The 15,128-nt window shown below is 38.0% G+C and overlaps 1 protein-coding gene across 1 annotated transcript; it reads left to right on the top strand.

Moving 5' to 3' along the window:
* Positions 1-14,414: 14,414 nt before the first annotated feature.
* On the top strand, positions 14,415-14,843 carry LOC311179099 (large ribosomal subunit protein mL42-like; the record flags this gene model as incomplete). Its single annotated transcript, XM_084246000.1, has 1 exon — positions 14,415-14,843. The coding sequence occupies one exon, from the start codon at positions 14,415-14,417 to the stop codon at positions 14,841-14,843; it is 429 nt and encodes a 142-aa protein (XP_084102126.1).
* Between the last annotated feature and the right edge of the window lie 285 nt (positions 14,844-15,128).

Genomic DNA, 15,128 nt, shown 5'->3' with positions numbered 1-15,128 from the left:
AGGGTAAGATGTGAGGAAAAGAAATGTGAAAATGCTTTCATAATTCTCTTATTTTATAACTATGTTTTTCTTGACTCTATACCCAGCATGGTGCCTTACTCAATTAGATGTTAAATAAATGTGTCCCATAAAGGTTTTAAACATTAGATACCATCTGCAGCACATGGATGGAAATATCTGAATTCCTCTTTAGAAATGAAACTACATTATATAATAATTAGAGATACAGAAAAGAGTAAACCCAGAATACATCTGTATTTATTATGCATAATTAAACCAGGAAATGTTATTGAAGATTATCACCCTGCCTCTGTAATAGTCCGTTCATTTTGATAATAGGACCTACTTACCTTATTTAGTTCAACATTGCTTTCTCCCTCAAACCAAAATCCTTTCCATAAATTTAAGTCCATTCATTAGTGGTAGACACCTTTTAGTTTTGGAAATAACTAACCTGTCAACCTGCCATCAAAACAGGCTTTGTAGCTATTAGGCTGTTGAAACTGAGCAAAGGGAATGAGTGTTTTAGTATGTTGAGTGAAAAGGTAACAATTAAAATAATAGACCGCTCTTGGAGAACTGCAGAGAAGCAAAATAATCAGTATACCAAAATGTTAATATAGAAGGGAAAGTGTGAAAAGGAAGGAGGCGAGGGATGAAGGGAGAGAGATAATTTACTGCAAAAATGAGGAGAGAAAATGGCCTCCTTTGTTGTCTTTGTGATAATCAAATATTCCCAGGTGTTTCTCAGAAATGTCTGAAATTTAACCATGTAATCCTAGTGAGGCATTAAAAGTCAAATAACAGTTGAAGAGTTAGATTAAAGAGATTGACGGATAGAGAATCAAAGGAGAAAACGTGAATTACCTAGAAAGATACTTTGAAAATGGATCAAGTAAGAGAGGCCACCCATCTGAGAGAGAAAACCCAGAACCCTATCAAGGGACAATCAAAGAAATGATACCCAGAACAGTGTCTGATCCAAAAGACTGACCCTAAACCAAACTTCACACAGCACATTCCTTCACGCCCTGGTCTAAGGGACCAGGAAAAAGACTAATTATAATAAAGTAAAAATCAAAATCAACTATAAACCAGAGACACACTACGAGAGGGGAGTTGTGGGGGGAGGGATTAGGGTCAAAATAAGGGGGGTGGGAATTGTATAGGGAATATAACCAAGATGAAAATGCATACATTGGGGCCTCCCCGGTGGCGCAGCGGTTGAGCGCTGGGTTGTGAAGTTGCCCGCAGCCTCTGCGGCGCTGGTTCAATCCCTCGCTGCTCCCCAGCCACCCGAGCAGGGTCCCACATGGCGCACAGACCTCTCCTGCCACCCGCTGCTCCCCTCAGCAGTGTACTTCGGTCCTTCTGCCTGTTCTGCTCCCTGCTCTGGCTCTGGTGAATTCTCTCACCCTCCTGTGCTTCTGACTGTACCCCAGTGCTTGTATAAATAAATTTAATTAATTAATTAATAAAAAAGAAAATGCATACATTGTGCAAAAATGAAAAATGATGCAAAAAATATATTAAATAAATAAATAAATAAATAAATAAAACCATCTCTGCCCTGAAATTCCTCCTCACCTACAGCCCTCTCAACCAGTCTGCTCTGAAAGTGGGGTCACAAACACCCTCAAACCACACTTCTGCTTCAAGACCCTTAGTCCTTCACTGACCTCATTTCATTCTGTGTCTGTTGAGGCCTGCCCTGTTGTTCACCCTCTTCCATTAGCTGTTAGCGAATCAACTGTAGGTCACTCCCATGTGTGCACATAAGGCTCTGAATTCCTTCTGTGGTCCTGGATGAACAAAATATGTGCAGATGACTTTTCCAATGACCTTACTTCTAAGTTTCTTGACACTGATTGACCTCCTTTGCCCCACATCAGCAGTCCACACACGATCACAACAGGCTCACTGTTAAAACCAAATCACAACATTCTATACTTCCTCTCAATTAATTTATACCTCAATTTGGTAAACATACCAGAATATCATTTTAGTCTGTAGTCCTTGATGTTTTTTTGCCTTTTCCTCTCTTGCATCTGCTTTGCACTAAGTTATACAGCCCCTGATAAGATCCTAGCATGTTCAGTTTGCAAAAATTCACCAAGCCATGTTGCTATGACATGTGTACACTTCTGTTAGTATTATATACTGCAATAGACTTTAGTTTTTAATCCACACAAAAAAGTAGTTTTCAACCACTTTTTTGGCCAAATGTCCTATCTTCCTCATTCTTCTGTCCTTTCCATGTGTAAAGCTTTGACTCTGTTAGAATCCAGCTCTCTGACTGCCCTGCCCCTGTCTCTGGTGGCTCAGCATGCTGGGAAGAAATGACAGCACCACAGAGATAAGTGTCTCTGGAGATGAGCAGTTCTCAGCTACCTGCATTCAAATCTTAAGACAAATCATCACTTGTGCTTTGATTCCCCCCACCCCACCTTCTTAAACAGCACATTTCATTGCATTTCCTTTCTGTCCTCACTCTTTGATCTCTCTGGGTCCCTACCATGAACATTTTAGGCACAACAATGTCCTCCTCCTTCTACTTTAAGTGCTTTCTTCCATTCTCATGATTTACATGTGAACTAAATACTGAGATTCTCAAATATATCTCTAGCCTTGATTTTTTTCCTGAGCTTCAAATCTACTTCCAACCTCACACCTCAACTTGAATGTACTCTTCTGGTATTTCCTTTTGCTGTCAAATTTCATACAAACTGGGTGGCTTAAAACATAATTCTGGATGCTAGAATTCCAAAATCGAGTGGTTGACAGGGCTGCACCACTCCAGGTCTCCCAGGACATCCATTCTTTGCCTCTTCTGGTTTCTCATGACTCCAGGGGTTACTGGTCTTATAGCAGCTAGTCTCCCAACTGCCACGCCCTTTACTTTTTTGGCCTCTCTGGTTTTCAAGTAAGAAGACTTGTCATTGGACCAAGAGCCCATGAAAAATTCAAGATAATCTCATCTTTGAATCATTAACTTAATTATACCTGAAAAAGAACTTTTTTCTAAATAATATCACATTCACAGGACTGGGGATTAAGACATAAACATATCTTGGAGGGCAGGGAGAAGACCATCATTCAATGCACCTCACTCATGCATATCTCATTGTGCTACTGTGTTCAAAACTAAACTCTTGATCTTCTCCCAACTGCCCCTCCTTGCAATCTCCTCTTCCAGCACTTTCTCAGCAAATGGCTCCATTAGTCATTCAGCTGTTCACGCCAGATACCTGTCTACCTGTCATCTCTAATGTCTCCCTTTCCCTGTCCTCGTACAATTGAATAACCATATAACCATTCTCTCTCTTTCTCTCTTTCTCTCTCTCCCCAACCCCATTGCATTATCCTTTCCTATTCTACCACCTTCAAACAAAAACATTCCATCTTGTCTTCCTGTATCCAACTTCGCTTCTATTCCAAACCATTCACCTTGATTCCAAGCCTGAAGGATCCTGCTAATATCTAATCTTCCTCTGTCCCTTCTAGAGGTTTCTGTGGGATATATTATAAAACCTCCTAAGACATCCTCTCACCCCACACACACTGCAGCCATCTACTTTTCCAGAATGACTGCTTCGTACTCCCTGCCTCATATTTAATTCAAATCCTCAAACCTGCCATTCCTAATGCAATACTCTTGTGTCTCATTTACACTGATCACTTGAACAGAAATATTCTCATCTCCCTCCACCTCCATTTATCTCCTACTCATTTTTAAAATTCCTCCAAGAAGTTTTCCCTGACCTAAGATTTAATAATATTAACAATAGTTAACTTGCCTTCTATTAGCATGATATATTATCATTTATTATTATTATTGTTAATTGCCTTTGCCTGAGATGCATTGTAAACAAGAGGTAAGCAGAATCACATACACTTCACTCCTTTCTGAGACCTCGGTGCCTACTCATTCCTGGATGTATACCAAAAGCATAACAAAGAATGAAAGAATGAAAGAATGAAAGAATGAATGAATGAATGAATGGCTCAGTGGGACCAGTTGAGTAAAGGGCTCAGGGAAGTTTACTTCTCCTGGAAAACAACTGTTTTACTAAAAATCATTTTAAAAAATTCTACACGGAATTTTGCTTTTCCAGAGCTCTGTAACAAATCTTGAATGAAACAACTAATCATTTCTTATCTACAGGCCATAACCTTGGAGTCTTGCAACACTCATTTGCTCAAAATGTCATAAACCCAAATAAGTCTTTTCCTAGCTGCAATGCTGACATTCAATTTTCAAGTACATAATACTTTTTTTTTTTTCATTTTGCCACTAATGGAAGAGATCCTTATTTCCAAATTGTATCTCTTCCATGGACTGTTAAAGTTAGAAGGGCTATCTGATCCACCACTTTTTTTTCTTTTTTTTTTTTAAATATCGACGATAACCAAGAGACAGTCACTTGCTCTGCATTACACAGTATGTTGATGTAGTGCCTGACCAAGTTCTCCTAACTCCCAAGGTATTGTCTTCCTAGTCTATCCAGCTGCTGCTTCTTTGATGCTAAAAAAGCAAACAAACCAAAAAAATAAAAACACCAAACCCTACCCCAGAATGATATCATAAATCTTATAACTATGTAGAGGTTTTTCTCATGGACTATCCGAGCAGGAAAGAAAACTAGCATTTGCCAAGCCTCTGCTACAAGCCCACTGCTTTGATAGAACTTTGTGTACTATTTCACTTTATCTTTAAAAGAGTTCTTTGTGTAAAATGTGATTATTTTACACATAGCACAGATGAGGAACTAAGAACAAAAGATCAAAAATATAGTAGCTTCCCAAAGGCATACACTTGTATAATTGCTTAATGTTTACTAGAATCCAACACTGTCTTAAAGTAAAAAGAGGTCCCTTTCTTTGGGCTGGGGCAACAAGTAATTATTTCAAGAAACCATCAAGCAAACAATTGTTTTAACACTAGTCAACTCTTTTCCTACCCATTTACCTCATCTTCTATTGTTCCCAAAAAAATCCCTGATTCTGTCCTTCCTTGGGAACTCCAAGTTTTCTATCTGAATCCATGCATCCAGATTATTTGATCCCAAATAGACATACCTTGCCATTTTAGTGACCTTCTCAATTTTTAGGTTAACAAGTTTTTTTTCCAAAAAAAATCTTTTATTTTTACATGCAACTAGGATATAGGGGTTTCATCACTGAAATTTGCTAAAATTACATACTGATATATTAAAATCGTACTAATTGCAAAGTACACTAATTCAGTGTTTTACTACACTTAAAACTTTATTCCATGCCCATCATACATACCCACATCAAATAGTGGGACTCTCCACAATTTATGTTCTAGTTATTGACACATAACCAGAGTCGCTTTCATGTGGTCACGCGTCTGGCTGCGGCTATTTCGCTTTTCGGTTTATAAACTCGTGACCATCATGGGACATTAGCAACAGAGAAAGCAGGATCACTCTGAAGCAAACACACTCTCACTGTGCCCTGGGCACATTGCTCAAATTTTCTGTTTCCCTGTTTCCTCGCGAAGCTCAGAGAACTAAAGGAGGGACATGTCAGTTGCTTAGAATAGTGACTGAAACATAATGGTTTCTTAATAAAAGTTATTATCATACTTTAACATAGTTTTATAAAATTATTTGGTTAAGTCTATGATGGATGCTTAGTGTATATTTATATAAATAGGTTTGAGTCTTTAGTTGTCCACTAACTGGAATTTAAGATCTGTGTCTTATTAGTCATACATTATATCTCTGTTAACTCAGGGGATTTTATCATCCCCTCAAAATTTTCCTTGTACACTGATCAGTCATTAGTGTGGTCTGTGAATTCATCCTATTGAATAATTTTTAACAAATTAACCAATGAGGCATAACAAAACTTGCTGTTCTTATTTTATAAGGATTGCTTTATAAAAATGAAAGGCTATCCTCATAAATATGAATAAGAACTTATTTACATATGTTGGTACCAACAGGTTTTACTTTGTTCTTCCCCTATTCTTTTTTTGGTCCATTTCTTCTCCCCACTGGGGAAATGACAATCAGTGATCTAGATCGCCCAGACAGAAATTAGCTTTTACTAAGAAGAGTACAGTCAGAAAAAATTTGTGAACCAAAGCAAATTCTTATTTTTTTTTAAATAATAAATTTTATTTTTATATTCCCCATACAATTGCAACCCCCCCCATTCTGACCCCAATCCCTCCCCTCCCGCCCCCCACCCCCCAAAAAGTGTCTCTGGTTCATAGTTTTTTGTTGGTTTTGATTTTCACTTTCTTAGAGTTATTCATTTTCCTGGTCCCTTATTTCAGTTTTCTAGATTCCTGCTATGAGTAAGACCATCCGGTATTTTTCTTTTTCTTTCTGGCTTATTTCACTGAGCTGATCCCTTCCAGCGCCATCCATATTGCTGCAAATTGCGTGTGTTTATCTTTTTTGAATGCTGAGTAACATTCGATGGTATATATGTACCACATCTTCTTGATCCAGTCATCTATTTTTGGGCATTTGGGTTGTTTCCAAAGCTTAGCTATTGTAAACAGTGCTGCTATAAACATAGGGGTGCAGGTGTTCTTTGGAATTGATGTTTCTGTGTCCTTTGGGTAAATACCTAGGAGTGGAATTGCTGGATCATATGGAAGCTCTATGTTTAGTAGGTCCAGAAATCTCCACACAGCTTTCCACAGTGGTTGGACCAGTTTGCACTCCCACCAACAGTGCAGGAGAGTTCCTTTTTCTCCACACCCTCGCCAACATTTGTTGTTGCTAGTTTTTTTAATATGTGCCATTCTCACTGGTATAAGATGGTATCTCATGGTAGTTTTGATTTGCATTTCCCTGATGACAAGTGATGTTGAACATTTTTTCATATGCCTGTTGGCCATTTGCATTTCCTCTTCAGAGAAGTTTCTTTTTAGTTCTTCTGCCCATTTTTTGACTGGATTATTTTCCCAAAGCAAATTCTTTATCCTATCAAACCACAAAAAAATTATCACATGCTCACTAGTATTATAAATATCTTCCCACACACATCTGAACTCCTTAAAAAGAGTATATTCCTAGAGGACAGGGACTCTGCAGGAATTATTCTGGAAGCAGTCCCCCAGGTCACCGGACTGTGAGTCTTGGACATAGATTCTCAGTAAGAAGTAAGGAGGAACACAGCAGCTACTTGGAGGTGGGCCTATTCTTTAATAATACACCAGTGAAATGAAAATTACTTCCTTCATTTTCTAGGTTTTGGATGAGAAATGCCTGGGATTTGAATATCATTCTAGACTTTTAGATATGCTATGTGTTTGACCTATTTCTCTGATAATGACAATGGAATTGGAAAATTAACTATTAATTCAGAAGTAGCCTTATAATACAGGAATTTAAGTCTTTTTAAAAGTTGAAGACACAGAGTTGAAAGTCAGGGAGAAGGTGAGAGTCTGGCGATACTAACCCCACACAACTGGACGAGCCTCAGAAGCTGTGCTGCCTTTAACAACACAAAGCAACGCTGATTGACAGGAGTTCCTCCGTTTGTGGGAATTGACTTGAGTCACTCGAGGTCTTTATTTTAATGATGATTGACACCTAAAGTATCTCCCTAGCAAGAAGTTTTCCTGCTCTGACATTCAAAAATCTATGTCACAAGCTCCAAGAAAATGTGCCAGATGGTAATGATCAGCTGGGAATTAAGGCTGCTAAGTAGATCTCTGCCCCTTATTAAGTTACAGTTCAAAATTTAGGGATGCAGGAAACACCTACCAAGGATCAAGTCTCATTTTTGCATAAGAATATAAAATAACTCTTTGACTTTCTTTTATACAAAACATAATTATATTTGATAAGGACAATCATACTGAATGACTGGGTAGGACTGAAGTTAGGTAATTGCCTCAGCAGTAAAATAAGATGATGAAAAACAAAGAAAGAATAGAAAACACTATCTTTCATGTTGATATTCCATTCCACTTCAAAGATAAGGCAGTATTTACTTGTTTCTGTTTGGGAGTGGGGAGAGCATAATGTGGGGAGATTCTTTTTGTGCAATATGAGTTATGTGTTTCCAGGCATATTTTTCACCAGTTACAGATACCTGGAATTTTTTTATTTGTTCTATATCTACATGAGCTGTTATAATAGCCATTGAAGAAAATTCAATTTGATTTCACAAATATCTAATTAATAAAGTTCTATAGGGATATATAGGTAAGGTCAGGTTAGACATTGCTGGGATTTACCTGTCAAGGAGTCTGTGACCCAAAAGGAAGTGAGAAATGTTTAAGAATAATCATATAGCAGGTAATAAAAAGGAAGCTAATGTCAGCGAAACTCAATTGGCAGAGGTTCTGAATTCTGACTGACAATTCACCAACTAGCAGGTTGTAGGATCTGGCCATGTCTCCCTGCCCGCATCTGGAAAATGGTGGCAACAACAGAGTGTTTGTCACAAGTTTTGTGTAAGGAGTAAATGAAGGTGTGCAAGTTCTTAATACTGGCACGGTACCATGCTACCTGTTCCTATTATTAGTTACTCAATTTAAGTGCTATGATGTTTCAGAGGAAAGAGACAGTGCATTCCACTTAGAAAATGTTTGGGGAAAGAAAAGGTAGGACTTGGAATAGGCCTCTAAAAACTGGGCAGAATTTTAAGAAGTGGGGTGGAACAATATAAAGAATGGTATAAAAGTAGAAAAGCTTAAAGCATGATATAGAACAGCAAAGCAATCTTAGTTCACAGGAATATGAAGTACTTGTACAGAGGAAAGAGGAAAAAATGTGTCAAGGAAGGTTGAAGCTACAAATGAAAGAATATCATAGGATCTTAACAGGGAGCTGTCTGAAAGGTGGGCTATTGTCAGGCATTCCACACACAAGAGGCAGGAAAACCCAGGGCATCATCCACAGACAGAGAAGGCAAGAGTGACTTACTAATGTAAGCTGCATTTGAGGATAGGCAGATGTGTCTTGGGAGAAGTGGAAACTTGCATTTGAATAAATCGAGGGTGAGCCATCAGATATCTGCATAAACAACTGATAATGTTTCTAGCTGACCCATGAGGGAAGCCTAAATACCAAACTAAGGTCAGAAACCTTGAACTTGTTGTAAGCATGTAGTTTATGCTTCTCAGACCTTTTGGAAATGGAAATGCTAGGCTTTTAAATCACTTTCCTGTAATCTTATAATTCATCATTTACAACAGTGAAACCATAATTCGGAGTTTCTGGTTCATATTTTCATAAGGTTGCAGAGATTGCTTTCATAAAAATAAAGTAAAGAAATTCACCAATCTCCATGCTTGCCCCCTACACCCCCTTCCAAATAGTGATTTCCAACCTGACTCACCATAAAGGGTCTTAGAAACCTGAGTCTCTCAGGCTCTGTTGCAGCCATTCCAGAACCCTTTGCACTATTGGAGGGTACCATCTGAGTGTGGCTGATCCATTTGGGCTCTTATCCAGACCTGTGACTACAAGGGTACTGACAGGTGACAATGAGTATAGACCCATCCCTCTTTTTAAAGAAATGGTTATAAAAAACAAATCACCATATTAAATCACACATCAAATTATACAACTAAGAAACTATGGCTTTGTGCAAGATATGACAGCTAAAAGCACCCTCCTTTCTTTCTCAGGAAAATGGGGATCATAATAGTGTCTTCCCCAGGGGTGGTTGTGAAGATTAAATGAGATAATCCATGTAAATGCTGAGCATAGTGGCGGGCAATAAATATGCCTGCTATTTTGATCTGCTGCCTCTCTGCAGCTGACTAGGATATATGTGGCACATAAAACGATCACTAGAGAGAACCACAAGCTAACTGATTCCACACTAAAAGGAAACAAAAAAAGAGTAAAACTGCTGTAGAAATTTATTCCTTAGCTTAGACATTGGTATGTTTCTACATTGCCTGTGCTATAACTTAATCCAGTGAGGTTTTTTTTTTTTTTTTAGAAAAACAACAGTATTTTATAAATATAATCTCTTCCTTACCTAAGAGTTCTGTCATGCTAGATGTTTCTATTTTGGGGGCATGTTTGTGCATATTATATATTGTGGCTAAAGTTTAAATAGTTTTTTTCCTACCTGAAAATAATTTTTAAGTATAATCTGTTCCAAAAGCCTGTTGTAGACAATGACATGATTTCCATTACAGGTCCCCTGTCCCTTCCAAAAAGCACTGTGAGCACCCAGCAACATCATCTTAATGTGCAGTAATCTTCTTCCTGCAAATCACTCTTCATCTTACTCTGACTTCTGAATAAATATAACATCAGAATTGTATTTTCCCTCAATTTTATAGCAGTCTTAGAAATAACCCTCAGTTTTGCATTACTTCAACTTGAGTCTTAATGTCTATATGAATATACCTCAAAGTAAGAGTTTCTCTCACACAATCTAGAAATACTAGTATTTTTCATCTGCATAAAGTGAAGAAGAGAAATGATAGCATATTAAGCAGCCGAGAATACCTCTAATTTAGCAATAAGGCCCAATAATGACGCTATTTAATCATGTTGGAGTTCTCACTTTGGCTGCAGTGGAAATTATGTACATGGAGCTACTGTCTGCCAGAATCAATATCATCAAACACCTGAGTTACCCATTCTATTTTCCTCCCACACATTATTTTAACTGCGAAGCCATGCTTAACTCCATCTTCCCTCCTATTTATAGCTAGGAAGTAGAGGGCAGTCTCAGCAACTTACTACAATTGATGGTATATTCTTCTTTACTTTCTCCCATTATTTTTAATTTTTGTAATTAAACTTTTTATGTCAAGGTAATTTAGATTCATATCAGTTATAAGACAGACTAGAGCTGCCCTGTACACTTCACCCCACCTTCTCCAGTAATAACAACCTGCCAAATTATAGGATGATATCACAGTCAAGATACTAATACTGATATAGGCAAGACACAGAACATTTCTTTTTTAAAAAACACTAAAATTAGGGAGCAACAGAAAACTGAAACAGGACTGTGTGAAATATAAGGCATAAAATTAAGAACAATTAAATGGCAGAGACTTGGTAGCAATTTGCGGACAGTTCACAACACAAAGTGAAACCAAAGGGCTTTGACAGGTGTCACAGATCTTTCCATCCCCACCAGGAGGCCCCAAGTGGCCTTTTTAGAGTCACACCTTCTTCCCTTCCACCCCCAGCCTCTCCTTTATTATTGTTGATTTGTTCTCCATTTCTATAATTTTGTCATATCAAGAGATCTACGTAAATTTTGTCTCAACTTTGGTAATTTGATTGTTTTTTTTTTTACTCAACATAATTTTCTGGGGATTCTTCCAATTGTATGTGTCAAAGCACTCGTGCAATGCTTAACAATGGGATATGTTCTGAGAAATTCATTATTAGATGATTCTGTCATGCAAATGTCAGTGTGTATCTACACACACCAAGTGGGATGCCCGCTACACATTTTCGCTGTAAGGTGCAGCCTAGGGGACCCCTTCATACATGCAGCCTGGTGCTGATCAAAATGTGTTTAAGTGACACATGATTATGGTCTGTTCCTTTTTATCACTCAGTAGCATTTCCTGGGGCTACCATCTTTCCATGACCTTCTCCTCCATGTGTCGCTCTCAAGTCCACCTCAGCCTCTTGTGAGGACACTTGTCACTGGATTTAGGATGCCCCTGAATAATCCAGAATCATCTCATTTCAAGATCCTTAACTATATCCACGAACACTTATTATCCAAATGAAGTCACATTCACAGATTCTAGGTGTTTAGGCACAGATATCTCTGGGGTGTGGTGGGTCACCATTGAGCCCATGATCATAATTAAACTATTTCCCCAAATTTGCACAGGTAGGAAGGGTCACATTGCAGCCATCTGGCCTGTAGACATGCACATCACAACTGCTCTATGACAGCAGGTTATATGTTCATCAGGGAGAATACTACCTAGTTAGAAAATACATGCAGCATCTAATATGTGATATCTGCAAAGCATAGGAAAGTACTATACTTAGTCTTCCTTAAAACATACTAAGTTCAAAATTATTGCATAAAAGTGCTGTGTACTGTCTCAAAAGTGATTTATTTCATTTAGAAAATTCTGAAGTAGCCACATCACCTTTCTCTGTTTTAGTCTCTTCACATCATTATGATTTATTATTATTCAGTGGATTTAAATACAAATCAACAACTCTGACACTTACAGTAACTATTTCATCCTGATTCAAGTAGTTTGGCTTCTCTTAATGGATTTAACAATTGTAATTGTCATACTCAATCAGGATGCCACAGTGTTCTCCTAACACGGGAGGCACATCTCTGTGTAGGCTCTGTTGACTACAGTGGCTGAACCACACCCCGGGGAAGAGCAAAGAAGAAATCACTCGCTTGAAAATTTTGTCTCAAAATTTCTTATGTCTTATTTCACTTTTTATTTTTATTTTACTTTTTGGTTATAAATTAGAAAAAATAAACTATGGCTGTTAAAGCTGTTTCTTAGAGACTTTTAAGATACTATACCCCTATGGCTTTTAAATGATCCATTAGTTGGGGAAGAAACTGGAGAAAGAATAATAATAGTCTTTTAACTCCATTTGTCTGAAAGAGAAATTAATCCTCTGCATGATTGCATAATGATGGAACATTATCAACCTCACTTCTTAATGGTCCATAACAAAATAAAATACTCAGAGGACTGATGAGCAAAAGACCCAGCAAAAATCACACTTACCTGCTCTGAGCACCATTAAAGCAAATGAGAAAATAGCCCATTTTTAGAGAAATTAATTTGTGTGATAGACAGCCAACCAGAATTCTTTTGGCAGGAGTATCCTTTTTTTAAACATCTCGTTATTGCTTTGGGCACCAAAAACATATTTGCATGCAGCAGTCATTTAGTAAAAGAGTCAAAAAACAAACAGTTAGGCTGAAAGATACTGTCTACTTTCAAATACAGAAACTGTAACTAAACCAAACACAGTTCAGGTACAAATATAGAATTTTCAAACCCAATTAGAGAGAACCATTATCTTTCTCACAAAATTGTCATAGCTTGCAAAACCTTTGTTACTTTGCTTTGACAGGCAAGCTATTTTTTTTCTTTCTTGTTATAGATCACAATATTCTTGCCAGATATCAGATATTAACTGCATTTTTTTTCACCCCTGTGTGTCCAAGGAATCTTTTTTATTGTCTCATTTGTCTATAATAGTAATAAGATATAGAGAAGAAAGCAATCAATCGACAGCAGTTATTGAGCAATTTACTGGGTTAGCACTGTTCTAGGTGGAGGAGGGAAAACAGAGGAAGCACAAACAGGATATAATTAAAAATCAAAGTGGTAGAGAAAGTGCTTTAGGAAGCAATAGTGAATAAAAGCTTCATAGGAATTGGAGCTTGGTCTTAAAGTTCATTTAGAACAAATATTGTGAGAAAAATTTTCCAACACAAGTAAAGACACAGTGGTGGGAATACACAGTCTATGTGTGCTCATTTATCACAACAGCCACCAACTTGGCACTCAGTGGATCATTAAATGATGACGAATGCATGCAAATAACATTGATAGAGGGGAAGTCCTGCATCTTAAGATTTTCTGGAGCTATTCAGAGTCCTTTAACATCGCGCAGGAAGCAAGCAAGTACACCATGGTTGACTCCATTATTTTATAGTAAAAATTGGCCAGTTCATACACCAAAATTAGCAGCAGCATTGCTGAAACATACACAAAGCCAGGATTTTAACTCTTATTACAAGGTTTCCACTGGGTAGTCTGGGGGGTAGAGGGACAGGGGATAGAGTAAGTCAAAGGAGGTTTGAAGGGATCTTTAACTTACTTGCTTTTTCCAGCCTTTGTCTTGAGTATCCAATGATGCAATTGGTTTTGTTTTTTTTTCTTTTTTTTTAAGATTTATTTATTTATGCATACAAGAGCTGGGGCACAGGCCAGAGATGTGGGAGGGGTGAGCGGATTCCCAGGGACAGAGTAGGGAGCAGAACAGGCAGACTGACTGAAATACACTGCTGAGGGGAGCAGCGGACGAAATAGGAGAGGTCTGCTTCACCATGTGGATTGCTCCCTGGCCGGCTGGGGATCAAACTCATGCTGCAGAGGCTGCAGATTGCTTCACAGTGTGGTGCTTAACCCCTTGTGCCACCAGGGAGGCCCCAATGATGCAGTTTTGCTATAGCAACATCAATATATTCATGAGAGCCCATGTGTGAATGATGGGTGATGGGAGCTTTTCTCTTCAAACTACACATTCAATTTCATCAAAAAAGATAAACTCTTGCCATTTGCCACAACATGGATGGAGCTGGTAGGAATTATGCCAAGGGAAATAAGCCATAGGAGAAAAATAAAAACTGGATGGTGTCAGGGGCAAGAAGGTGGCCTCGCGGTGACCAGATGCCAAGGGATGAAAATAGGTTCTTGATTCACCATGGCACTAGCAGCAGTAAAATGGGCCATATCAAACAGAACTATCTTGAAACATTTATTTCCAATTCAAAATGAAGCTTTATATTGTGTTCATCATAAGTCTACAAATTCTTCTCTTCCAGATGACAATAATTGCAAAGTAGAGCTTGCTTTGACATCTGACAACAGGACAATAGTATGCTATCACCCATCTGTGGACATTCCATATGAACACACAAAACCTATCCCTTGGCCAGACCCTGTACATAATAATGAAGAAACACATGATCAAGTGCTAAAAACCAGATTAGAAGAAAAAGGTGAACACTTTGAGCAAGGATCCATGATAGAACAACTTAGCAAAATGTTCTTTACTACTAAGCACCAATGGTATCCTCGTGGACAGTATCATAGATGTTGTAAGAAACTGGACCCTCCAAAAGACAGATGATGATATCAAAGTTCTCAAGAGTCAAAGAAATGTTATCTTATGTCTCATTTTCCATTTAGAAAATGCAATCTGGCATATTAACAAATTTAGAGTGAAATAATAAAAATATATTAGGGAAAAAAACTGGATGGTGTCACTTATATGTGAAATATAGAGAAACCAAACGAAGGTCAGACAAAGATGAACTTTAAAACCAATCCTTGTAAGCTGACCAAAGACCTGTGACTTTCAGGGGGGATAGGTGGAAGGAAGGGTGAGCATATGGATCATGGGGGACTATAGGTG

The sequence above is a fragment of the Talpa europaea genome (assembly GCF_964194135.1).
Source record: "Talpa europaea genome assembly, chromosome: 10".
NCBI classification, from domain to species: domain Eukaryota; kingdom Metazoa; phylum Chordata; class Mammalia; order Eulipotyphla; family Talpidae; genus Talpa; species Talpa europaea.
This window is presented reverse-complemented; position numbering and strand designations above follow the sequence as displayed.